The sequence below is a fragment of the Kogia breviceps genome, chromosome 3 (assembly GCF_026419965.1).
Source record: "Kogia breviceps isolate mKogBre1 chromosome 3, mKogBre1 haplotype 1, whole genome shotgun sequence".
Classification (NCBI taxonomy): domain Eukaryota; kingdom Metazoa; phylum Chordata; class Mammalia; order Artiodactyla; family Physeteridae; genus Kogia; species Kogia breviceps.
This window is the reverse complement of record NC_081312.1, coordinates 9,580,780-9,605,345: the sequence shown is the minus strand read 5'-3', so window position 1 is coordinate 9,605,345 and position 24,566 is coordinate 9,580,780. Positions and strand designations below refer to the sequence as shown.

Genomic DNA, 24,566 nt, shown 5'->3' with positions numbered 1-24,566 from the left:
GTATTTAAGAACTGAACCAACAGAACCAAAGTAGCCTCCAGTCTCTTGCTATTTAGGCAGGGCAATTTGAATCTTTCTGAGGGCAAGCTATTATTGAGAGAGGAAAAATATTAGTATTTTAAAAGATAATTACAGGAGTGTTAGAGGTCATTCTAAATTTAATCACTTCACATAATGTAAAAGAGAAAAGAAAAAAAAAAAGTAACAAACATCTTTAAAACATAATTAAGAGTTCAGTTAACAAATCTTCGTCATACTTTCACAAACAGTAAAAATGCCACAGACAAAAATGACCTATTTAAGTTGTGCAAGTATATGACACATTGCAGGCATTATAATTATCTTTTTCAAATTCGGTAAATCAAAACAGCAGCGAGGCCAAACCACATTTTTTCTCCTCCCAGTTAAGCATATTTTCCTTGAAATGAGGTAAAGCATGGTACCAAGTGCAATGCTTATCTGTGCTACATGAACAGAACAGAGGGGAAAAAAGCTATTACAAAACGCAGCATAGTCAGGACTGCTGAAAGTGTATTATAAAAAAATAAAATCAAAAAACATCAACAATGAAGGTTCATGCCAACTAACCTCCACACAATCATCGTAAGGAATTTCTGCAGTTGCTTTTCAAAACGCGCCTGCCCAGTCCTTCCCGCGTGTGCTGGCCGCACAACCGCACCAGGGGTTTCCACATCACAATCAGTGTCACACGGCAATCACAGGAACACAAGGATGACAGACAAGGTGGTAAAGTGGAGCGACAAGAGTGAGTTTTTTCCCTTAATTAATGGATGGGAAACATTTCAATAAACGAAACTAGGGGAAAGTTTACAGCATTAAAAATCAGCAGCACAAAAGCGTCCATAACCATTTCACATGTCTAACTCATAGCTTTTATTTTTTAACTTAGTAACCAGGGGATCACAGATTGCTTCAAAGCGTGAGTCACAATTAAAATCAGCTATTGTCCTCCAACCAAAAAAATTTAAAAAGCAATAGCTAAAGTTTGCTGTTGATAAAACATTTTGAATGGTAGCAGGAAATTTGAACCCCTGAGACTGTGTGACCTAATCTCATCCAAGTCTGAACTTTTTAGTATTAACAAAAAATACTCATCTTAAGGTTACACAATACGTTGAGGCCTTTTTCTCCCCACGGGAATTGTAACTGTGAAACAATCTGATTTTGGCGCCAGGAGGCCAGTGAATCCCTTAACACTGGGATTAGTGCATTAGACACAATGCAAGGCCCTAAGCTCCTGGCATCAGGTAGTTTTATAAATTATCAAGAGATTTGTGATACAAGTTTATCACAAATCATCCTCACAAGTGAAATGCATATCCAGCCTTACTTGTTAATTGTATACATTTGCAGTTACATAAATCCAACAATTGCTTGGTTTTAAATTGCCAGGAGATCTTACATGAAGGTTTCTTAAAAAAACCAAACAGAAATCTAAGGTTCCAAATCAGAATTAAATGTTTTAAAAACATGTCCACCCAAACTGATTTGCTCTCAAGCTCATTAAATAATTTAGATCTCAACTGAAGTTTAAGATTGGAGACAACACATCACACTGGAGAAGCTTAACGAACGTCCCCTTCACTCAGGTCTCCTTAGAAAGCAGAGCTGACAGTTTTCTGTGTGCACACGCACAGAGGTGTTTGTTTCTCTGGGGGTAGGTGGTGCAGATAAAGCAAGAAGTACAGTATTCAACTGCAATTTAAAACATAAATGCAGCATTACATGAGGCATCACGTTCAGAATGATGTGCTGGAAATCATTTAGACACCTCTGCTCAGCTTCTTGAATTTCAAGCATAATCAATGGGGCAAACTGCAGCAAAATTCTACTGGTATGTTGGTGGGAGTGCAAGACGGACCCACAGCTTTTAAAAAGGTAAATTAAGAGGTATTATAGTTACAGTGCAAAAAAAAAAAAAAAAAATTAAAATTTCAAGCATAATACATAAACATAGCACCAAACAGGGGAAAAAATGCATGCAAAAGAAAAGAACTGAGGTATTTAAATGAAGAGTGCCTACAAGTCTAATTAAAGAAACTTAGGCAAATGCCTAAAAATGCCTTTTTTCTTCCTTTTCCAAAGATGGAAACAATGAGCTAGTTTATCTAAATTAATGGCCTAAATCACAGATGTATCAAAATTACGGCAGTTTATCGCAAACGTTAAACTTTCATGGCATTGACAGCACAGCTTTGGTAGGTGAAATACGCATGCAACACTCTGAAAAGTACAGTAAGAAATGTATGTGAGAAGACTAAGGGTAAGGTGCTCTGTTTTGCTTCTTTAAATAAGTAACCAATCCATTATAAAATCTGCAGCATATTTTAGGTGTGATATGTCTCAAGTTTATTTTGTTAGAGCAACAGCCTACAGGGCAAAATTATTTGCCACAAACAATTTCCACCAGCGAACTACCTAGCAGGAGGTTTTCAGTAAAACTGGGTATTTAGCCGATGATTATTTTTATGATGGTTATTTTTAAAACTCCATAGACTACCTATTCTGGTTTTGAAAATGTCTTCAGTACACATATGACAGAAATTCTCACATAATCCCGTCATAAGTTAGGTTCCAACTATACTAGTGAGTTGTAAGTATCACGCTGTCTCAAGGTCTAACGCATAATAACACAATGAAGGGAATGTAAAACAGTTTGTTCCGAAAAGATCAGAAATGAAAGAATATCCACGAGGGTTTTACTTGTAAGGCAAGAACCTCTCTTATGCAAGACAACATGGCGTGAGAAAACTAAAATGTGATTTGCCAACATATGCCAGCCAATGTTAATTAAAAATCTGTCCCTTCCTATTAAGTGCAACAGCGACCAGGAAACATCACCTTACACGCTATAATGGAGAAAGGAGAGACGACACTGGCACACTTCTCTTGCAAACTGCATCGCTCTACTCAGCTTATCAACTATGCAGGCCTGGCACTGCCACACGCACCGTCGGGTGTCAAGAGCTCTCAACGTAACCCTGGGGGATACTCCAGGTTTAAGCTCCTTGGCCTCCGAACACTCAGCAAAGCTGACAGAATTAAACTAAAACGAAACGGAACAAAACACAAACTCTCAATAATTTCTTTGAACACTTGCTAAATGTTATCGGTAAAGCACTCTTGTGATTTAAACAAAGCAGAAGTGAGGAAAGAAGACAAGATTGTGTTTGCGCAAAAAACTAAAACTACAGTTAGTTCCAAAATTTTTATACATATGTTAAATGTTTTATTCTGTAACCTATCTTGTTATCAAACAAACTTTAAATTCTGCCTTCAAGTTCAGTCCTCTCACTATCAGTTTTCAATCATCCTTTTCAACTTAAATACTTTCCACCTTAATTATGCTCTTTGCTGTGGTTGTTGTTGTGTAATTTTAAAAAGGGGCTTCAGCTGTTGGGAACCTGAGGTTGATTAGCTTTGAGGCTTCGTAGGGCTCTTCTTGCTGCTGCGGATTTGGCAATCCTGTAACTCCGGCCAACACCTTTGAACTTCCCCTTCCCTACTACTTCCACGGTGACTCTGACCTTGCCATCGTAAGTTCTCTCAGCCGGGCTGTAACAAAGCCAAACAGCTTGAATTAGAAGTCAGAAGTATTTATTATTGTCGTCAGCCAGCACCGAGTACGGACTCTCCCGCTGAGAGTCCCCGACACAAGCCGACACCGCGCGAAGGAAGCAGCGTGGTCACTGCCGCGGACTCTACCAACAGACGGGGCTGCCGCCCCTTCTCTAACTCAGCGTTACTTTACGAAACACAAAGGGAAGTCAATCAGGCTACAAACAGCAACTGCATAAGAGCATGTCCCAGGGTAAACAGTTCTCAAAATCATGAGTTTATGGCATCTTTGAGAACTCTTCCCCCTTGTTTTTCAGTAAGTTGTTTTCCATGCACATGTTTGCTTACCTAAATTTGGCGGTTTCTGGTTCCATCTCAAGCAATTCTCGCACAGGGGAACGGGGCACATTTGCAGAAAATTTTTCTGTAATCAAAATGAAAGAATAATGTGATTAACACCCTTGAAGTTGTTCTTAATTGTGATTCTGCCTCTTTCAAAGGGGAGCCAACTGTACCTATCAGCGGCCTCATCATAGGATAGTACACCTGCCAAACCATCTCCAGCGACATCCCGCTATCCATGTAAATGGCACCAGCAAGCGACTCGAAAATATCCCCCATGGCCTTTGGAACTTCAATATCCTCTTCCTTCTCTTCATCCTCCTCAGATCTCCTAAGCTATCATAGGGAGAAAAGTGACTTGTAAGCAAAAAGGCCGCTTTGAAAGGCAGTCTACAGAGATGTGTTTCTTTTCTTGGATATGACTCTTACTGTATCTTTAACAAGGGTAACAACATCAAACCTTTATGACATGCCAATTACACTGTAATAGGTTCTTCACAAACATTACCTTACCTTAAAAAAAGAAAAAAAAAGAAAGAAAAAGAAAAGAAAAAAAGCCCTTCACTATTTAGTATTCTATATTCAACAAAGGAAAAAAGATGACTTCCAAACAAAAACAAAAACAACCCTAACACAAACTGGAAACAGTCAATAAATTGATGAAAACAATTTTCGAATTTCACTCACAGTCACAGAACCGCACACTGAGACAGGTCTCCCCCCGGCGGCTCGGCACGCAGCAGGCAGAACGCTCATTAGCGCAGCGCGAGCAACGGTGTGTCTGTGCACTGCTCTGGGGAGTGTAAACCGCCACTTTTTTGACAGGGAAATTCTATTTGGAAGATACTTTCCTCCAAGCTCCCCTTTTATTAAACCACTTAATAAATGTTCATTATGACAGAGAACCTGACACATAGAAGGTATGCAGATTAATAGAATAAAAACTCACATATGTATCAAACACCTTTTAAAAGTGCATAATTCTTTGATGTGGCAATTCCGTCTCTAGGAATTCACCTTAAGGAGATAACTGGATATTTAAGTAGATTTACCGCATCCACGTTTATTACAAACTCTAACAAAAAATACCTTAACCATCCAGTCGCAAAGGACTGTTTAAACACATTACATTATAGCCATACACTCACTAGCGTGCAGCTACTGAACGTTGTAATTCCAATTATTAATGATCGGGGAAAGTCATCCACAATATATTAAGTGAAAAGAATAGGGTATGGTACATTATGCATGCTATAATTTCATTTTATATTGTACATAACTTTATGTCTATGTACATTAGCAATAAAACATCACAATGTTAATTTCAGTTATGTGTATTTTCTAAAATACACACACATTACTTATGAAAGAGAAATAAAAAGAAGGGGGGATAGTAATTTCTAAATGGATGGTTTAGCCACACAAAGTTCTATATAATAGATGCTGACTACTGGAAAAAATAAGATACTTACTGTTTTAGATGGGAATTTTTAAACTTATCAAGTTTAATTCTCTCCTTTGACAAATGGGGAAACCGGGGCCCAGAGAGGTGGAGAGACATTCTTAAGATCAAACAGTAAGTTTGAGAAGCCAGACCATGACATTCCCAATCAGTTTTTGTAACTTCTATACATATGTTTATAGAAACGAAGGGAAGGAAAAGAATGAACAAAAACTAACAAAGCCAGTATGTCCACCTGTCATCAAGAGAGAACTGTAGGTTTAGCTAATCCCTCAACTTCTAAGCTGAAGTATTTCTACAGAATGAGACTAGAAATAATAGTGACTATATCTGAGATGGTTCTAATTCCTGGTCTCACTGCTGGCGGTGCTCCAACTCAGACCGTTAATCTTGGAAGAGTGTGCAAGGGCGAAAGGGGAGAGGAAGGCACTGCCTGCTGACTCCCCTTCAGCACATCCTCCATCCCGTCCAACTGAGCATTGACCCTTCTGCCCTGTGGCTACACCTCAAAACCCAGCCTCTTCACTTCTCTCACAGGAAGCCAAGGAAATGCACTACTCCCTAACTGACGGTTTGTGCGATTAACAAACAGGAAGGTACAAATTAAAGAAAGAATAATTAAAATGGCTACCAGAGTTATGAATGAATTCCATGACTTATAAGAAACCTACAGAAAGAAGAACAAAGGAATCAGAATGAGGAGAAGAAGACGTGAAAGTGCTCTCCTGGGTACCCAGGTATATGGATGGATGTTAGTGAAGGATTAGAGGAGATTGCAAAGATCTCGGCAAAATCCTTTCCTACAAAATTTCAAAATAGTTCACAAACACATTAGAATTAGCTCCATCACCAAAGAACCTTTGGCTGAACTTACAGTAGAAACCTCTCAAATTCCAGTCCTTAAAAATTTAGAAGTTTGGTTTTTAAATGAGATTTTCCCGTTTCGAGTAGAAGCAGAATATACATTTGTGATGCTTACCTGAGATATTAGCAAATACTTCTGACCTATTTTAAACAGAAAGAAAGACAGAACCAACCACGCCGAGCTCTCACTGAGGTGAAAGCTCCTCTGGGGGCAGGCGCAGGGCTGTACCTCTCTGGCATATGCCTAAATGCCAGGAGCCGGAATCAAGGACTGGGGGCGGTGAGGCAGCTGAAAGCCCCTGGGCTCCCTCTCCTCGCCGGAATGACCGCAAGTTGAGTGGTCAAGTTGAAAAGGCCTCCCTGAAGACCGCGACCCATCCAGTTTTCCCCGGAAAACGCAGCGCGTGCTGGGGACCACAGCCGTGGCCTCCGGCGGCTCTGCAGACAGCGAGGCCGAGAACCCTAGCCGGGAGGCTTAGTCTAGACACTGAATTCAACATCTCTTAAAATGGCACGAACCTCAGAATCCATCCCTTGCATTTCATTCTTCTCGAGCTGAAACTGCACAAAATCGTCGATGACGTGGAAGAGCTCGGGAGAGACTGCTTTAAAGTACTTGTGGTAGTCGTACTTCACAGCCAGCGACGCAAAGATGGTGTTGTTGACCAGAGCCGAGCGCAGGTCAGTCAGGACCCCTGGGGAGTGCTGCCGTGGGTCTTCATAAAGGTGCTTGGTTATGAGGTAGTCCAAAATCGCATCTCCCAGGAATTCTAAGCGCTGGTAACAATCTGAGGGAAGATCCAAAGTGAAGCCCTGAGCTCCGGCAAAAACATTTACACAATTTTCAAATAATAACTCAGATAAAGAAGTGATCCCCCAGATACACTGAAAAGACTTTCATTGGGATTCATTTTCATATATATTCTTCGGTGACACAATTATCTGACATCATACGGAAGCCTCTGGAAATTCAATTCTAATGACAAATTAAGCATATTCCTTACATAGAAATTGGGGTCATAAAATCTTTACGTGGTCAAAAGACTAATGCTCGTTAAGAAAAAAGCATTTCCCAAGTGACATCATCATCACTGAACCCCTTTCCTCCGGCACTGTGCTGGCCAGGAAGGTGCTGGGGCACCATTCTCAAGGCTCCATCACACAGCGTCACCTAGCAACGAACGCCAGACCCTCCCTGCACACAGCCCTTCCCCACGCCCTGCCGTCACCCCTGCACACTGTCCACTCACACCCTGGTAAGTGCGGGAGAGATACCATGCCTCGCCATCCCTGGGTTACATCTGCTACACAAGATGACAGTTAGTACAAGACAGTTTTCTTCTCAACTTGAATGAAAAATGTTGAATTTGACACAAACCAAGAGGCTGAGAGAGTCGTGGAGGCGAGCAAAGACCTTAAGCAAAAATGATCGATGTCAAAATGTGAGACGTTTTCAACACTGATCAACACCTCTATCTTCTCACAGTGATTCAAAAGAAGCTGTTCAGGTGAGGTGAACTGGGAGATTGGGACTGACACATATACACTATTGATACTGCTATAAACATAGGTAACTAGTGAGAACCCACTGCATAGCACAGGGAACTCTACTTAATGCACTGTGGTGACCTAAACAGGAAGGAAATCCAAAAAAGAGGGGAGATACATATATGTATGTGTGTGTGTGTGTGTGTGTGTGTGTGTGTGTGTAGCCGATTCATTTTGCTGTACAGTAGAAAGTAATACAGCATCGTAAAGCAATAAAAATTTAAAAAAAAAAAAAAAAAAGAAGCCGTTGAACTGTGTAAACTGAGGTGGGAACAGAGATAGTGAGCTGCCCCCGCACAGCCGATGAGGTCAGAAGCAGGGGCCGAGGCAGACTAGAACCCAGGGCTCCTGCCAGTAGAGCGTGGTAGAAAAGGAGGCCTCGTTTCTTCTCCAGAAAGAAAAACAGGTTTTAGTTTCACCAGTCTTTCTAGTCCAGAGTCAGATAATTTTTCACTTTTGGTTTTACATTTTTCTGATCATCTTAACCTACACTGTTTTTCTTATACAAACTTTATACTCGGCTTTGGTTTTCTGAATTCAAGCGCTTATTACTCTGAAACAGAAAAAAAATACAGACTTTAGCTGTTTCGAAACCTGAAGCCGATTTTGGTTTTAGGCTCCTATTCTCCCTTCTAACCGAATGGATTGGGAGCCTATTAAATAAAGGAGGGGAAGAAACACAGAGCGCAGCGCAAAGCAGAAGGTGACAGCAGAGTCAGAGCAATGAAACCTTCCTGTGAAAGAGTTTCTTTTAATCGGTTCACCTTTAGATTTTAAAAGACCTTAAAGGGAGGGGCGCCTTTTTGTTCAGGAAGAACAATAAAGAGATGTGGAAAGACATCCAGAATATACGAATAAATTATTCAAGAACCCAAAGCAGCAGTGACCGGGTATCACACCAAAATATTAAGGCCCGAATCTGTCTAATTATGCTGCCTAGAAGATGACGGAGACACGAGTAGCTAAGATAGCTCTGCTGCCAACCGTCAAAGTTAAGGAACAGTGTATGCTCCCAAAGAGAAAGGCTTCTTTCACTTTCTTGTGCTTCCTCCCCCCCCCACCATGCTCTCTAAGGCTGTACATGCATAGATGATTATTCTTACGTTATTCTACAGAACAGTTCAATTAACACAAGGTCTCATTTTCAGAGCAGTGAGCTTTGGTCCGGGGCTCCTTACCAGTGATAGTGTTGTAGTGGTAGGAGGCGTGTGTAAAAGCCTGTAGTAGGTAAGCCTTATTCTTGAATCTGTAGTTGATTTTCTTTTCGAAATTTTCAAAACCCGAGATAAGGTGACTCAGTGTCCTATCTGCATCTGGGTGATCAAACATACATCTCGGTGGGATCTCCAAACACCCATACTCCAAGTCTTTCAACACAGAGGAGCGGGAGCCAGCTCCAGAGGCGGCAGCGCGGCTCCCTGAAAGGCTCTTTTGTTGGCTGGTGAAATTCTCCCTGGTCGGGCACGTGGCCTTTTCCCGATCAGTCCTCTTAATTACCGGCAGCACCTTCAGCCCCAGCGAACAGAGGAAAAGCTGAGCAGCCCTCTCGCCACAGCTGGTTAAATAGCAGCCCAGCAGGGCTTCCACACAGTCGGCTATGCTTTTGTCAGCAATGCACTGCTCGGTGTGCAGGTCGTAAGAAATGGACTGTTTCCCTGTGTCAACACCGCAGTTTTCTTCTGATGGATTCCAGAACCCCACCACAAAGTCATCCTCTTCAACAGCTTTGCTAGGATCCAGATAGCACATTGCATCCCAAGAGCTATAGTCAAAATCCTCAAAATCTGATGAAAATGGTATACTACCTAAGGAGGATTTTTTGGGCATTTTCCATTCATAGGCAGAATCGGTGGTTGAAAAAGCAGAAAGCGAGATTTTCTTTACAAAAGCTCCGGATCCCATCAACATGTTATCTATGAACTTGATATGCTCTTGATCGTACTCCAGGAAGTCCTCTTCGTCCTCGGCGTCCTCCTTCGGAGCCCTCCACATCAGGTCCTCCTCCTCCTCTTCCTCCTCCTCGAAGTCATCATCCAGCTTGCCATTAGCCAACATGCAGTCTTTTGTCTGAAAGAGGGAGAACAGGGAAGGAGGGGAGACATAGCTGCTGTTTTTAAAAGGGCTTGAGACTCAATAAAAGCAAGGGTTATGGATAATTTCAAATGACAACCACAAATACTAAAAGGCAACTTTCAAATCATGGCCATTTGTTTTCAATTAACATAAAATAAGTTATTTAATCATATAAACAAAGTAAAACACGTTCTTTGAATGTTCATTTTCTAAGTTATAAAATGACCTTTATCCAGTATGAAGCTTTAAGTCAAGGATTTTATACATGGATATAAAGTTTAAAATTAAGCTCCACAAGGCAAAACACTTCAGCTCAGAATTCTAACTGCAGCAGGAGACACAAGGAAAGCTCTCGTATGCTGATCAGAGAGAGCTTCAAGTTGGCTGACAAAGTTTTGAAATGTTTTTTAAAAGATTTTCAAATTAATAAAATTAAATTCCAGATGTAGAAAAAGCATTATCTTTGCAATTAAATAAGAGAGTAATATGTGAACAGATAAAATTATTTTCTTTATAACATTAAAAATGTACAGTGGGGTTCCATAATAAAGTTTTGGTCCCTATTTCCACTTCAAAGCTCATTCGCTACAATGTAAAACTAAACTGCTTTGCTTGGAAACTAAAAGTGATCACTGTGAACTAAGCTATGTATTTGAGAAATTATGCTTTTCCCTTTCGGTGAGCTAGAGTAATCAGGGTAACAGATTATAGCACAACTGACAAAAATAGAAGACAATCTAGACTAACATGAAACACAACAATCCAATTTCTGTCAGAAGATCTTGGCTGATTCCAATTTCTTTGGCAAAAGCTTATTTGTGAATGACGACCTTAATCAATGGGCCAGGATTCCGTGACGATGTAACGTTTTCGCAACGCTAGAAACATACCAAACTTCTGCTGTGCAATAAAAACATAAACAAGACTTTACTTGGGGGGGGGGAGGCGGGAGGGAGTGCTTCAACGAGGGTGTGCTTCAATTTCGATAGTGACAACTTTGCAGAGTGTTCTGATAAAAAGGTTTTCAAACTTTGTCAACCATTTTTAAAAATACTGCAAATATCCTCATTTTAAGCCAGACTCAAAAGAGGTACAAACAGTGCATTTGTTTGAAAAGAAATAAGTGCAATGAGCCAAGCCATCCATATAACTACAACTATCTGTCTATTTTAATTTAAAAGTTTAAGAAATTTTTTTCAAGAATAAGGAAGAAAACCAAAAAAAAATAAAATAAAAAATAACCTAAAACGGTGGACACCTCTAGGGACTATTACCTAATAAAAATTACACTTTCCCAAGGTAACGTGAGATGTTTTTGACTATCTGGTCCTTAGGGAAAAAAGGCCAAATTTCAACTTAAAAAAAAAAAAAGACTAAATAATATTTTTAATCTTAAAAAATCCTTATATATCTCTAGTAAGATGCTATCAGAACCCGACACTGGCAGAACACACAACAAGGGCTGGGTTGTATCAACAAATAAGCTGTGTGATCTTTGGGCAAAGTTCATTAATGCCTTTGGGTGTCGGGTTTTTTAATCTGCAAAATAGTGGGAGTCTACCTCACTCGGCGTCTGTGTGCAAAGCTCTCACTTAAACCTATTTGCTGAGAAGCGAGGCAGGCAGAGCAGGAATGGATCCAGCATATGCTTTCGAATATCATATAATGGTCCATTTCAAGAAGTAGAAATTATTAAATGAAAATATAAACAGTATTTAATGTATTCTAAGAACCAAAGTACCAGGTCATTTGAAATGTTAAGGAAAACAAGAACTTTATGTTGTATCGTAAAATGAAAAAAATTTTTTTAAATTAAAAGGACACACTAACATCACCTTTAGGCTAAATTCTTTTTTTAAAGCACCAATGATACTATGAAACAGGATTTATAAGGCAGGATATGTGTTACTGGAATGTTTTCCAAAGAAATGCAATATTTTCTCTAAAGTTCTCAAAATCTTACACATCTTCCTCTAAGGTTCTATTTCTAAATTAATAAATACATAATTTTTCTAACCCAACTTGCATTAAAATATTCTCTTAATGCTTTTCCAGGTAAGTTCAATTTCTGTAGTAAGTCAAATACTGCACGAGTTAAAAATATACTCAATGAATAAGTAAAAATCAAAACAGAGTCACAGAGCATGCTACCTGGAAATGAAGTAACAACGAGCCAGTTTATCACTAATGCAAAATAAATGCCTGAAAAATGAAACTGCCTGCGAGATGGCCTCCCAGCCAACCACACTGGACAGACTGCTTCCATAGCTCTCCGGCTCGCAAGGCCCTCCGAGGTGCCCTCTGGTGGCCTTCGAGACAGGACAAAATGAAGCAGTTGCAGCTAACGTTTGGAGACTTAAAGTCATTGGCAAGATTCACACTATTTCCAGAAAACTACAACCTTTATGTATTTTTTTTTTTTAAGGTCACAAGAGGAGAAATAGTCCTGAGAAAGCCCTGAGCTGCAAAAGCAAGATTTTACTGAAATTATTTCACATACAGATTGGAGATCATAGGTCACTGAAAAGTCATTTCATTGGACAGAGCTAAGGATCTACAATAAATCGTAATATGTAGTATTAAAGTGAAATGTTACAGAGCTTTGCTTTTTTTTTTTTTTGAGTCACAGCATCAGATACTCTTTTGCCTTTGGAAAAGGAAGATCACAGAAATTGTTCTCTATCAAAATCACAACACTGTTCTAAGTTCAATGAAAAGACGTCTGTTTAAAGGAATTAATTCAATATATTGAATTTCTACTTTACTATAAACACACCAGGGAAAAGAAACAAAAAATTAATAGAACAAGACTCTGCCCCTCACCAAAAAATAAATCCATCCAGTTACCAAAAACTTACTATTTCATCTTTTTCCCATTTCTCTGTGTTACTTTTGTCTTGATTTACTACATAACCAGGAGGAAGCCAATTGACAGGGGGATCAAAGATTGACACCACCATGCGGCTGGGCAGCCCCTTCTTCTTTCCAAGCCGATACAGATTACAGTTGCTGACCTTCAGTGGAGAAAATTTATAAGATACTTATCCATAAACAGTCACTGCTGAAATTCACATAAGGCATTAACATAATTTTTAGCTAAATATTCTTCATATTCCATAACTGGTCATCAATTACTCAGACTGTATAGTTTCTCTACCTCTTCATGACAGGAAATATTAAATTCTCATGTAATCTGATGATATAAAATTCAAACTGTTAATTGCGAATATCAAAATAGAAAAGAATGCAATTCCACATAAGTCCAAGATGTCACAATGTTCTCAATGAAATAAAAGGAGGAAATACCATAAACTCTAGCTATAAAGTGAAAACTGGCACTGAACTGAGCTAAAATAATTTTATGTTCCTAGAACCTAAGCTATAAATATGATTTCAACTGCAATGCTTTCTCAGATATTATTGCTTAGTTTTGGATGGCATTTCAACAAGATATTTTGTTCAACCATTTTAAAATAGAGCAAAAGGCAATAAAGAAAAACTCCACGTTTACTGTCATCAATAAAACAGCTTTACTGTCTACCCTCTAGTCTGTTTTCCCTAAGGCCTCCATCTCCTCCTTAATTTACTCAAATCCATATTTCTATCTTGTTTTTACTTGGAAACCAAGGTCTAGAACGGTCAATCTCATTTTCATTTTCTAATAACTGGGTTCCTTTTTATTTAAGTACTTCGTGAGCCCTTTGTCCACGTAACTCAATACCCCTGAAGAAGCACCCACGTCGGAGAGGCGCTGGCGGGCAGCGAGACAGAGGAGCGGTGCCTGGAGCCCGCAGGCCGGGCCGGGAGCCCCCCACGATGCTCACTCTGGGCCGAAGCCCTTTCCCACGCCGCCTGCACGGCTTAAGTACACGCTGGCTTCCCTTTCCACACCATGGGAACGCAGCGTCACAGGTGCCAACAAGAGGGTAAATAAAGTGCGACAGGGACATCAAAGGGATAGAAAGCACGTTCAAAGTCAGCAGAAACGGCCCGCCGGGTGGCAAAGGAAGGAGAGCTCCGTAAGGGCCCACGGGAGGCGCGAGGCGGGGCGGGCAGCGGGCAGCAGCAACAGCAGGCTGTGTGCGCGGCCCCGTGAAGGCCAGCCGGGGGAGGCAGCCCGGCCGGGACACGTGGGGGCGGGGGGCCCCCTGAAAGGGCCTTCCCCACCACGCTGCGGGAGTGACGGTGATTTCTGCCCCACGGAAGGAGTCAGAGCTTTCTGAGCAGACGACGGATGAACTTTCCAAAAGGAAACTAATTTCTTTCTTACCTAAGAGTATGCTGTTACTTTATACCCATTCCCAGCCCCTGATACTTTCCTCCTGCAACCACCCCTGGGAAATCTCATTTGTTCTCAATGATCACTTTTACCAAGACTGTCTCCCTAGACTGCATCTAAGTCCTGAATTCTTAATTACCTGAACATTCCACCTTCTAGTCAATGAGGTCTAAAAACTCTAACCCCAACCTTACTCCTACACGTCTATCTTCCTCAGCACCAGCCCCAACATGCCCCAGCTGCTGTGGTCGTCGGTACTGCATCACCCTCTCTACCGGGAGGCGGCAGAGAAGAGTGGGCAAGGCTGTGGGCTCCGGCCTCAGTCACGCTCCTCCTGACCATCCCAGACTAGCTGGATGACCTGCACGAGCCAATCAAACTCCCCAGGCAAGAGTTTTCTCAACTGCAAACTGGGGACGTGCCATCTACCGCTGAGGCCACGCTGAGAAGGCTGGAAAGAGCAGGTGTGCAGAACACTCAGTGCAGTGGCTAGTGTTACAGAGAACTTCAGAGGGAGGCCAGTGTAATGGTCAGAGTGAGGTTTCTAAAGCCAGACTGTCTAGGCCGTGCCACGTACTTGCCACGTTAACTTGAACAAGGTAATCTCTCCTGCCTCAGTATACTCGGCTATAAAATGGGGATGATTAAAGTATACACAATTACCCAAAAAATAAATAGAAGTATACAGAATTAAATTAGGTAATTAATATATGTAAGGTGACGAGGGTAGTGTCTGGCTAGAGCGAGTACTTGTAAGCGTCGGCTAAAATTCTTATTGCCTCTGAACTCTCACTCCCCTCAGTGCTTTCCTCGCTGCCAGACTCTACATCTGTCTCATTTTCTGCTTAAGCCTTCTTCAAAGGCCCAAATGATCACTCAGCTTGGTTAGGTTTTGCTTTTCAACTCACGCCGCATTCTGCTTCCAGCCTGACCATTTAAAGCTACCGCTTTATTAATATTAATAGTCCCTCACACAAGAAGTACCCTCAACATGCACCTCGTTCAAAACAGTGCCGACTCTTTAGCCTAGCGCGGAAGATCCTCCATAATACAGCCTCAGCCCACCCGCCTCTTTAAGTCTTTTCTTGGATCTCTGCACAGTTTATTCACCGAGTCCTGATGCGCTCTGCCATATGTTCCCTGTGTACACGCTACAAACGCACCTCTTCTGTTAACGCCTCCCCTGATCACAAGTGATACTCCTTCCTTCCGAGCGCTTAGCAGTTGTGTGTGTTACTTGTCAAGCAGGTGCACGGTGCCTTGTGACACCTCTTTTATCATCATTTAAATATTTATCTTCGTTACTTCTCTGCCCTCAATCTTAATTCCACACTAAATTTAGCGTCACTCCCACACGGGTACAGAGGAGGTTCCAGCTGCCCTGTCGGGTGTGGCAATCCCTGCGGCAACACCTTCCTCTTCCTCTGAAATGTATCCGATGCCCGACCACTTTTATGCACGCTGAGTAATGTAACTGCTCAAAATCAAAGGACGCTTTCTTACCTTTTTGCTTCTCATATAGGAAAGGCGGCCCTCGTGAGCATCGGGATAGGTGCAAAAGAGATACGTGGTGATGGCATGCTTTAGAAAGGAGTCGCCAAGCATTTCGAGCCGCTCCAGGTTAAATCCATCACTAGCATTTGAAAGGGTCAAAGCCTGAAGAATAAGTCCAGGGTTTGGGCCAAGCGTTCTCAAGGAGTACCCGGGAGAAGGGCTCTGCTCAGAAGCCGTCCTGTCCGTGAGCGCCTTACCAGTCTCTGTAGTACCAGGCGCGGCGGCCATGGCGGGACTTCCATCTGAGGTAGATTTGTTAGCATTTCCATCAAGGTATTTATTACTCAGTAGAGTACATTCATCGCTGGGCTTGGGCTGGTTCTCATAATTGTATAAATTCTGAATGGGATATGAGGTAGTTGGTTGTACAGGTATTTCCTGCTTGTAGTAATTCAGATGGTTTCCTTGGCAAAAGTCTCTGTTAGCTAAATCGTAACTGCCATTGGCAAGATTTTTATTGTAAGAAAGACCATTAATCGCTGTAAGATCTGTTGAAACTTCAATCTGGAGCTTACCAGGTGACTCAAACAACGTTCTGCAGTTCACAGACATTTGGTCATGACTTTCTAGACAGGAGGTTCTATTAGCACCTTGATGTGCAGCATTTTCAGGGACGACAATTGTGCTGTGCTTACAGTAATTCTCATTTTCAGCTGAAGAGGAGTTAGCAACTGAGATGAAAGATTTGCTGTCAATAGATTTTTTCCACCCGAAGTCTAAGTTGGGGTATCTGCAAAGACATTTTCATAACTTTTCATCAGATCCTTCAAAAAGGCTAGGCTTAGAGCAAGAGCAATTTGAGTAGGAGTTAAATGAGTGAAGATCCCTATAAAAATATTCCTACCTTAGAAGATAAATAAGTTTCCAAGGCAGAAATCAACACACCTGGAACTCTGCACAGTGTAAACCGTCAAGTGGGACATGGGTCTCTGCACAGTGTGGGGCTTAGTTCACGAAGCCTGGGGCCAGCCTACAGGACCTAGAGCCACCGACTGCCGAGGGCTGGGACCCCAGACCAGCCAGGTAACTAGCTGGATAACCTGGGACAACTTACTTCACGTCTCTGAACCTCAGCTTCCACACCTGGAACAGGAACTAACACCTCCTACGCCACAGGATCCTAACAATGAAATCATCTGACGTGAGCTACAGCATTTAAGCCAGTGCCTGACGCTGTAGTAAGTACTCAATAAATGTAGGCGTGATCATTGCTACTATAAAGTTCCTCATTTCGTGAACCATCTTGGTCTTGCCAACTGAATAACCAAAATAAATTTGAGTGATTAAACCAATAATTTCTTTAGAATGCAGAGACCTGACAGGTGAGAAGAAAATAATGAAGACAGAGACCACACAGAGGCAACTGCTCTTTCATGTACATTTGATTTCATAAAAAAGGAAGCATCTTAAAATGTCGGCAGTGGCAAACAACTGTTTTCATTTTCACTTTCACTGCTATCTCTGACGGGGGAATGACTGGTTTTGACCTCAGGCTCTCCTCTCCAGCTGTAACTTCCCAAGCACGGTACTCATTGACCCAACGTATAGATTTTTCACTTATGAGTCAAACAATGCATTTATTTCACGTATTAGATAGGCATCCACATTTTCTTTCTAATCTTTTCAAAATTATTCTACATACAATTAAAATGTGAACTTAATGCCACTCCTCTGCCAGCAGGACCTCACAAGCCGAACTCCTCCTGGCCCCCAGCACAGGCGTACCTAAAATCCGCCGGCAGTGACCTCACCCCCACACCAGCGTCGCCGGCTGTCTGCGCTCTTAGCTCCTCTGCGGTCAAAAGGCAGTGAAGGCGATAAAGTATGCTGGGGAGACAAACCGCTTTTCTCCACAGTGATGCTGGAATTGGATGTATAGCACAGAGTTCTGGAACCAGTATCTTTGAGTAAGCAAAAATGTGGATAAATATACATTGTGGATAGACAAATAGAAAGCAAACACACAAGAGAAGAAAAAATAAAACTTAAGACCAATTTCACTAATGAAGAAAGACAAGAATCAGAAACACTAGCAAAAAATCTTAAAAATATTTTTAAAAATAATCCTTCAAGGAAAATGGGATTTATCCTAGGATTTACATGGATGATTTCATGATATAATTGCTATAAGTGGATCAAGTATAAAAGCCAAACCTCTCACACTTACCAAAAAGACATTCAAATGGAAGTCAATACATCATATTAATTAAAGCCAAACAAAATCCAAGGGTTGGGCAACTTCCAAAAACGTCACGAATCACTCAATTCACTTGATAAAATAAAATTCAAACTTATCTTTCAAAACGTTAAGTTATGCTAGTAACAATTAATTCACTACCTGTTTATTCTGCAGACTTTCCCATTTGGCTTTCCTCTTTTCAGCACTGCTTAGAGGAAGAGCTTTCCCCTTCTGATTCAAATGGCGAGGTGTCAAAAGATTCAGTCTATAAAAATTTCAAAATAATTTTATCAAACAGACAAAAACAAGTACACTGTCACAGTGGTTCTAAAACTTCAGTGTGCCTGCAAGTCACCTGAAGAGCTCATTTAAACCGCAGACCGCTGCGCCACACTCTGGGCAACTCTGTGTGCAAAGGACCTCCCGAGTTCAGAGCCCACATACAGGTGGGCTGTGCGGACTGTGAACCTCCACATCTGCCGACTGACCTCCGGAAATAATGCCACAAGTAAAATCCAAATGTCATTTCTAGAGCTCCTTTACCTTGAAGATGTGTGGTCCACATCCAGCAGCGGCTGGTTGAGATTGGTCAGGTCAAGGTTATACTTTGTTTTATAATATTCTGCAAAAGTTTCATATTCAGGGGAAGGAAATTTACTCAGGGGGGTAAGGTCAGTGTACACATCAGCTACATAAAATCGATGAGGCTGATCAAAATTGCGGTATCTGAAAAAGAAAAACAATCAGTGACTCTCTGGTTTATCAACTTCTCTCAAAACACAACTGCTTTTAATATGGAAACGCAAATTATTTGATTTTAAACAGTTCAAAAAGGTTAAAAATAAATAACATTAATGAAACTTCAATTCTAAATAATACATTTCAAGTGGATTTAAGACGAGAAGAACTATATTTATATCAAGTAAAAACTGACCCCCCCATTTTCCCCTATTGTACTACTGTCCTTGTTCTAAATATCTATACTTTGATAACACATGAAAGCTAAATGGCACCTTCAGTATCTCTTAGTTTCATCAGTATAAACAGTATAGAAAACTTTCAATATCTAAACAACCAAGCAAATACTTTGTATATTGCTAACGCTAAACATGAAAGATACTTGCCACATAAAATGTATTACTGCGTCATTTATGATATTGATAGGTTGGTGTTAGCTAACATTTAAAATATGGCTTTGAAGTACACAAAGAAAAAAGAAAACCAAAGACTGAATTGCAGCCAGTACTTTAATTCTTTAAAAAGTGCAATGTTTAATTTTATTGCTCAAAAACTCCATCCCCTAAATTTTTACAAAATAAGAAACAAAGCATAGTAATTTACTGTTTTCACTGCACTTAATAACACTATGCCTTTTAACAATTCTAATAAACTATTATTTACACCCAAACTGTTTAAGACTTTGGGGGTTAAAAGGATGGAGGTTTTAAGAAGAAAGCCTATCAACATCATTCAGATGATCTGACCTTCACAAAGTAAAATCCCTTCATCAACAGTGTTTTAGGTTTTGTTTTTTAAGTAAGTGGACTGGAGAGAACAGGTCCACCATGAAGAGATACCTATATTTTCTATTAGTAACATCAATGCCAAAGTCACAGGTCACTTACATTCCCCATATGAACAAAGGAATCTTCTGAAACGAAGTATCACCACCACTTAGCCTTCCACTCAAAATCTTACCTTGGAATGATAACTGCATCTTGGTAATCTTCTAGTTTAAAAACAAAGGGAGTTTCTTTTGAATACTTTGTATTGGGAATGCCTATGCGAGCTTCAGACTTCTCGATATCTTCCATGAATTTAAAGTCAATGTCCAAAGTGCTGGAGTCATTAACTTAGAGAAGAAAAAGACCCTTTAGCTTGTTAAAATACAGTAATACAGGTAAGATCTTTACTCAAGCTATATATTCATTCCATGTGTCTAATTCAGAGTTATCAAAGATATTTCTGTAGTATATACAATAAGCTCATCGTTAAGCAAGTTTCATTGTTTAGCTAGTATACAGAAACACTTTAGAGTCTGGGTCCTTCTTACCAACATTAAGAGGTAGAACACAGTATGCTGAGTCAGCGTCTGTGGGTTTAAATTCTAGTGCAGGTTTTTCAAGCCGAAGAATATGTGAGAATATATACTGGTGAAGTCTTGTAATCAACTCAAGCATTTGTAGAGATAACGTGAAACCAGACTTCTTCAACTCAATAGATATGGTAACCTCTCCAGAGCGTGTGTACACAGGAAAGTGCGGAATCTTAACAAAAAAGAAAAATAATGCACCCCCAAGGTTAGTAGATGTTTCAGTCCATTACAAACATTTAACTTCAGAAAAGGAATGGTGCTTTGTATCAGGGGAACAGAAGAGATAGCTTAATTTTAAAATATTAAACATTCTAAGGTAACAAAAGATAGTTAAGGTAGCTTTTCCTTTTTAAAAAAAAGAACAAGACAGTTCAACATAAACAGTCCTTATGAAATGTCTACCTGAGGTATGGGTTTGGCTGTCAGTATTCCGAAGCATCTTGTGGTATCCTCAGGGGGATAAAGCTTCCGCCGTCTAAAGTTGAGTTCATCAGGTAAAGGTGTCGTTAGAACCATTCCTATCACATACAGGTAACAAGGCTGATCGGGCTTGGGGTAGCTATCCCTCAAACATTCTGGAATCTGGGATTGGAAAGAAAAATTAAGCATCAAGTTCAAGTGTATTAAGCTCTTTTCCAAATGTTGGCAAGATAACAAATTTATTCCTGGCTTTACTAAAAGCTGATGAGAGAAAACTGAGAAAATATCCAAGGCAGGAGACCTCCTAATTTCTTAACCTCACTGGAGAGTCGGCACTTCTGGGTCTGCAAAAGTACATAAAACCATCAAACACTGTAGGGTCTTTCAACACAATACTGTGCACTTGATCTATTTCTTTTGATTAGAGAACAAACTCTTTTCTTTCTTGGGTTTCTTAGTTTTTGTTTTTGTTTTTTTGGGGGGGGTTTGTTGGTTTTTTGTTTGTTTGTTTTTTTGTGGTACGCGGGCCTCTCACTGTTGTGGCCTCTCCCGTTGTGGAGCACAGGCTCTGGACGCGCAGGCTTAGCGGCCATGGGTCACGGGCCCAGCAGCTCCACGGCATGTGGGATCTTCCCGGACCGGGGCACGAACCCGTGTCCCCTGCATCCGCAGGTGGATTCTCTACCACTGCGCCACCAGGGAAGCCCGGGTTTCTTAGTTTTCACTCACTTGTAGAATACCAGAAAATAAAGGTAGCCAAATTTTTTAAATCCCACGTAATCCTGAAACTCAAAGATAACCTTTATTAACACTGTGATATACTGTATCATCTTCCAGACTTTTTCTGGAATAAATGTATACATTCCAGAATAAATATATATAAACATATACACATACATATTTTTCATTACAAATGGAATCACAAAACAAAGACTGTATCAGAACCTGATTCTTATCTCCAGTTACTACAACGAGAACATCTTTCAGGGTCAATACAAATCAGTATCATTTTTAATGGCCATCTCATTGAAGGAGTAAACCAAGACTTAAACTAAGATTGCTTCTAAACTTTCAATAATTATACAACCTCACGCAATAGTCTTGCAGTTTCTGAGGCTCAATAACATAAATAATTATGCTCACAGTTAAAAGGTACAGAAATGCTGGCTATGGGATATAGTTAATAGGATATCAGATAATACAGAATGCACCTATTAATTAAACAGGATGCAAAGCAGTACTATGCTTCTCAAAACACTTATTAGTGATAACATCTGTCGTATGAAACTAGTCCAGTAATCTCTAGGATAAATGTTAGAGCAGGAAAATTGGATATGAGGAAATAAGCATTTCAGAAAATCGGATAACTTAATTCATGATTTTTGAAAAACTGACATGACTTTGAATCTTGAAAATGCTTAGGTGGGTGCAAACTTCTTTAAAAAGTAAAAACTCAATAAAACTGCAAAAATAAAACAAAAAAATCATACATTTAGGCCAAGATGAAAGTACACAGCAAATTTTTGCTTCTGTTTGGGATTTTTATAAGGTAAAAATATTGACAAATATTCTTTAAATAAGTACTTCAGCCCAGTATGGTTACAGCTAGAACTATGCCACAGACCCAGCTAGACACATTACACTGAAAAAACTAATTTAACTCCAGTCAAGCCACATCCTAACTCCCGACAAGTAACTGTGCTTGCACCTGCTGGATGTTTTAGCTCCAAACATAAGGTAAAGCAAGAACCTTGACACTAAAGTGAATGAAACAAAGAACGCCTCTTTAAATGAAATTAACGCACTTTGGATAGAATCTGATAGATGAGTCCAGGAATCCTTTTGAGAAGAAAAACAAAAGCAATGTCTGAAATGAGAAAGAGTTCACAGTGTATACACATGACAGCGAAGGGGCTGATCTGAGAGAAGCTGTGAACGAGGCAGGGAAACGAGCTGAGATCCACAGAGTGGGCTAAATTACAAGGGTTTGGGGAAGCCAAGCAAAGGAAAGGAATCTGGACTTGATATAGCAAGAAATAGTCAGAAAGGCTACATTTTTACTCGGTTCTAACCAATACTAACTGCTTTTGGGTAGCACTGTCTTCGTTTTGTGGAGCCTGGTCTTCCTGGAACACTGGTCTCTTCTTCATCATGTAAATCAAGCTCTTCTTCGTATTTAACAGTCTCTTTCCCAACTGGCATCAAATGGTCATCCAGTTCGCCTAAGAAATTTAAAGAGAATTAACAAACAATCCTGATTTTGCCTCTCTAACTCATCAGTGAATAATCCAGAACAGCACTATGTTAGGAAGCAACTGGAAAAGTCATGAAAACTAAAGCATCTGTGCTTTTAAAAATAAAAAGTAATCAGATGTGATACTTAAAGCAAAGTCTATTTTGACATTTGTATATTCAATATGATCAGGATTATAAATTCTGTTCTAAGATTAAAAAATAAAAACATGAACAGAAAAAATAGCATATGTCATCCCTTTACAAATGCCACTGGAAAACGAGTCTTCCCATGAAAAAAAGTTTTAATTTGTACACTAACATAGACTAATTTAAGACCGGTACATTAAAACATAAAACACAAATGTTCATGATTCAACAGTTACTAGAAGACCTTTATGTATTTATATATTGAAAAGAGGTCAGGAAATGGGAGCAAATAAATTGTAGCTGTTAAGCTGTGGAAAACAGAGCTCCTCCACCTCACACAGGATCTTCAGTTACATCATACTGACATCTATCTTCACCAAAGCACACCAAGAGCAAAAAGTTCAAAGGATTTTGCCCACAAAATCCTTAGGCACCTAATAAAGCCCTTGATGTGCTTTTGTTTTACAGTGTTTTTAACTTTATTTTTATTTACATGTGCCTTTCAAACACTCTTACCAATTTTGTGCAGTTTTTCACAGCAAATGAGGGCTACGACTCTTTCAGCCAATCGTATACAGTTCATTGGGGGACCCTGAAAGTAACAAAAAATGTGCTGTTTTATCATTTGTGCATAAAACATATATGAAACCTCTACCCCGAAATCTTTAAAGTTGAAATTTAACCAGAACAGTTTCATTTTGAAAAATGTCAGCAAGTTTTTTAAAATCCTAATCTCCATATTTGAAGAGCCATCTTTAAAAATCCTGCCCAGGGCTTCCCAGGTGGCGCAGTGGTTAAGAATCCGCCTGCCAATGCAGGGGACGTGGGTTCGAGCTCTGGGCCGGGAAGATCCCATGTGCTGCGGAGCAACTAAGCCCGTGCGCCACAACTACTGAGCCTGTGCTCTACAGCCTGCGAGCCACAACTTCCGAGCCCGCGTGCCACAACTACTGGAGCCCATGTGCCTAGAGCCCGTGCTCTGCAACAAGAGAAGCCCCCTCTCGCCCCAACTAGAGAAAGCCCCCCGTGCGCAGCAATGAAGACCCAACGCAGCCAAAAATAAATTAATTTAAAAATAACAGCCTGCCCAGTAGAACCTACATAGTTATAACTAAGATTTTACAATTTTGATGAATTTAAATTTTAGTAAGAATTTAATATATCAGTATTGAGGCTAAGAATAGTAGTTACACAAAGGCTGATTTTCAAGTCAACAAAAAAATAACTAGAGCAACCCAAGTGCATTTAATGAATTCTGTGTCACTGTAAGTATCTAAGCCGCAGCTCAATGATTCTGCCAGAAATGTTTACAGTAGTAAGATCTTAAAGGAAACTTCAGAGGTCATCTAATCTAATTCTGGGAGTCTACGAATTATATAGTCTATTGAAGATTTGCACATATAGTTGACTACAAAAGAGATTTATAAATTTACTTTTTAAAGTAGAGTTAAAGCCAAATTTACCTGTAACTTGCATAGCCTTAGAGAAGCTGAAAACAAATCCATTAATGACATATTTTAAGGCACAATCATTTCTTTTTCTAAACTTACAACAATGGAGGCTCGAAGAGGTGAGTTAATTGGCAGATAAAGAGTTGAATAAAATGTACCATCAGGCAACTCTCGGGTTCTACATTTAGGAGCCAGGTGAGTAAACGGATCACTTGGTAATCTAGCACAGTATCTGTGAAGAAAAAGAAATTCTGATGCTGAGTGTACAACTGAGAAACAAAGGAAAACATTTTTACTGAGATTCACATTCTAAAGTTTGATGTTTTTATGCCCCTCCT

At 40.2% G+C, this 24,566-nt stretch overlaps 1 protein-coding gene across 7 annotated transcripts in view; it reads right to left on the bottom strand.

Moving 5' to 3' along the window:
- Positions 1 to 213: 213 nt before the first annotated feature.
- DICER1 (dicer 1, ribonuclease III) overlaps positions 214 to 24,566 on the bottom strand; it is a 66,812-nt gene continuing 42,459 nt past the window's right edge. For 6 of the 7 annotated variants that reach the window (XM_067027821.1, XM_067027820.1, XM_067027823.1 and 3 more), the window contains 16 exons: positions 24,328 to 24,460; positions 23,294 to 23,369; positions 22,478 to 22,617; positions 20,378 to 20,557; positions 19,934 to 20,147; positions 19,579 to 19,732; positions 18,424 to 18,606; positions 18,040 to 18,145; positions 17,427 to 17,602; positions 15,651 to 16,431; positions 12,727 to 12,882; positions 8,974 to 9,862; positions 6,767 to 7,035; positions 4,095 to 4,257; positions 3,928 to 4,003; positions 214 to 3,576 (listed from right to left, as the gene is read on the bottom strand). In XM_067027821.1, coding sequence (XP_066883922.1) covers positions 3,411 to 3,576; positions 3,928 to 4,003; positions 4,095 to 4,257; positions 6,767 to 7,035; positions 8,974 to 9,862; positions 12,727 to 12,882; positions 15,651 to 16,431; positions 17,427 to 17,602; positions 18,040 to 18,145; positions 18,424 to 18,606; positions 19,579 to 19,732; positions 19,934 to 20,147; positions 20,378 to 20,557; positions 22,478 to 22,617; positions 23,294 to 23,369; positions 24,328 to 24,460 — 3,862 coding nt within the window. In that variant the 3' untranslated portion in view covers positions 214 to 3,410. Of the gene's footprint in view, positions 3,577 to 3,927; positions 4,004 to 4,094; positions 4,258 to 6,766; positions 7,036 to 8,973; positions 9,863 to 12,726; positions 12,883 to 15,650; positions 16,432 to 17,426; positions 17,603 to 18,039; positions 18,146 to 18,419; positions 18,607 to 19,578; positions 19,733 to 19,933; positions 20,148 to 20,377; positions 20,558 to 22,477; positions 22,618 to 23,293; positions 23,370 to 24,327; positions 24,461 to 24,566 lie in introns of those variants that run through there. The other variant, XM_067027824.1, reaches the window with a different exon arrangement.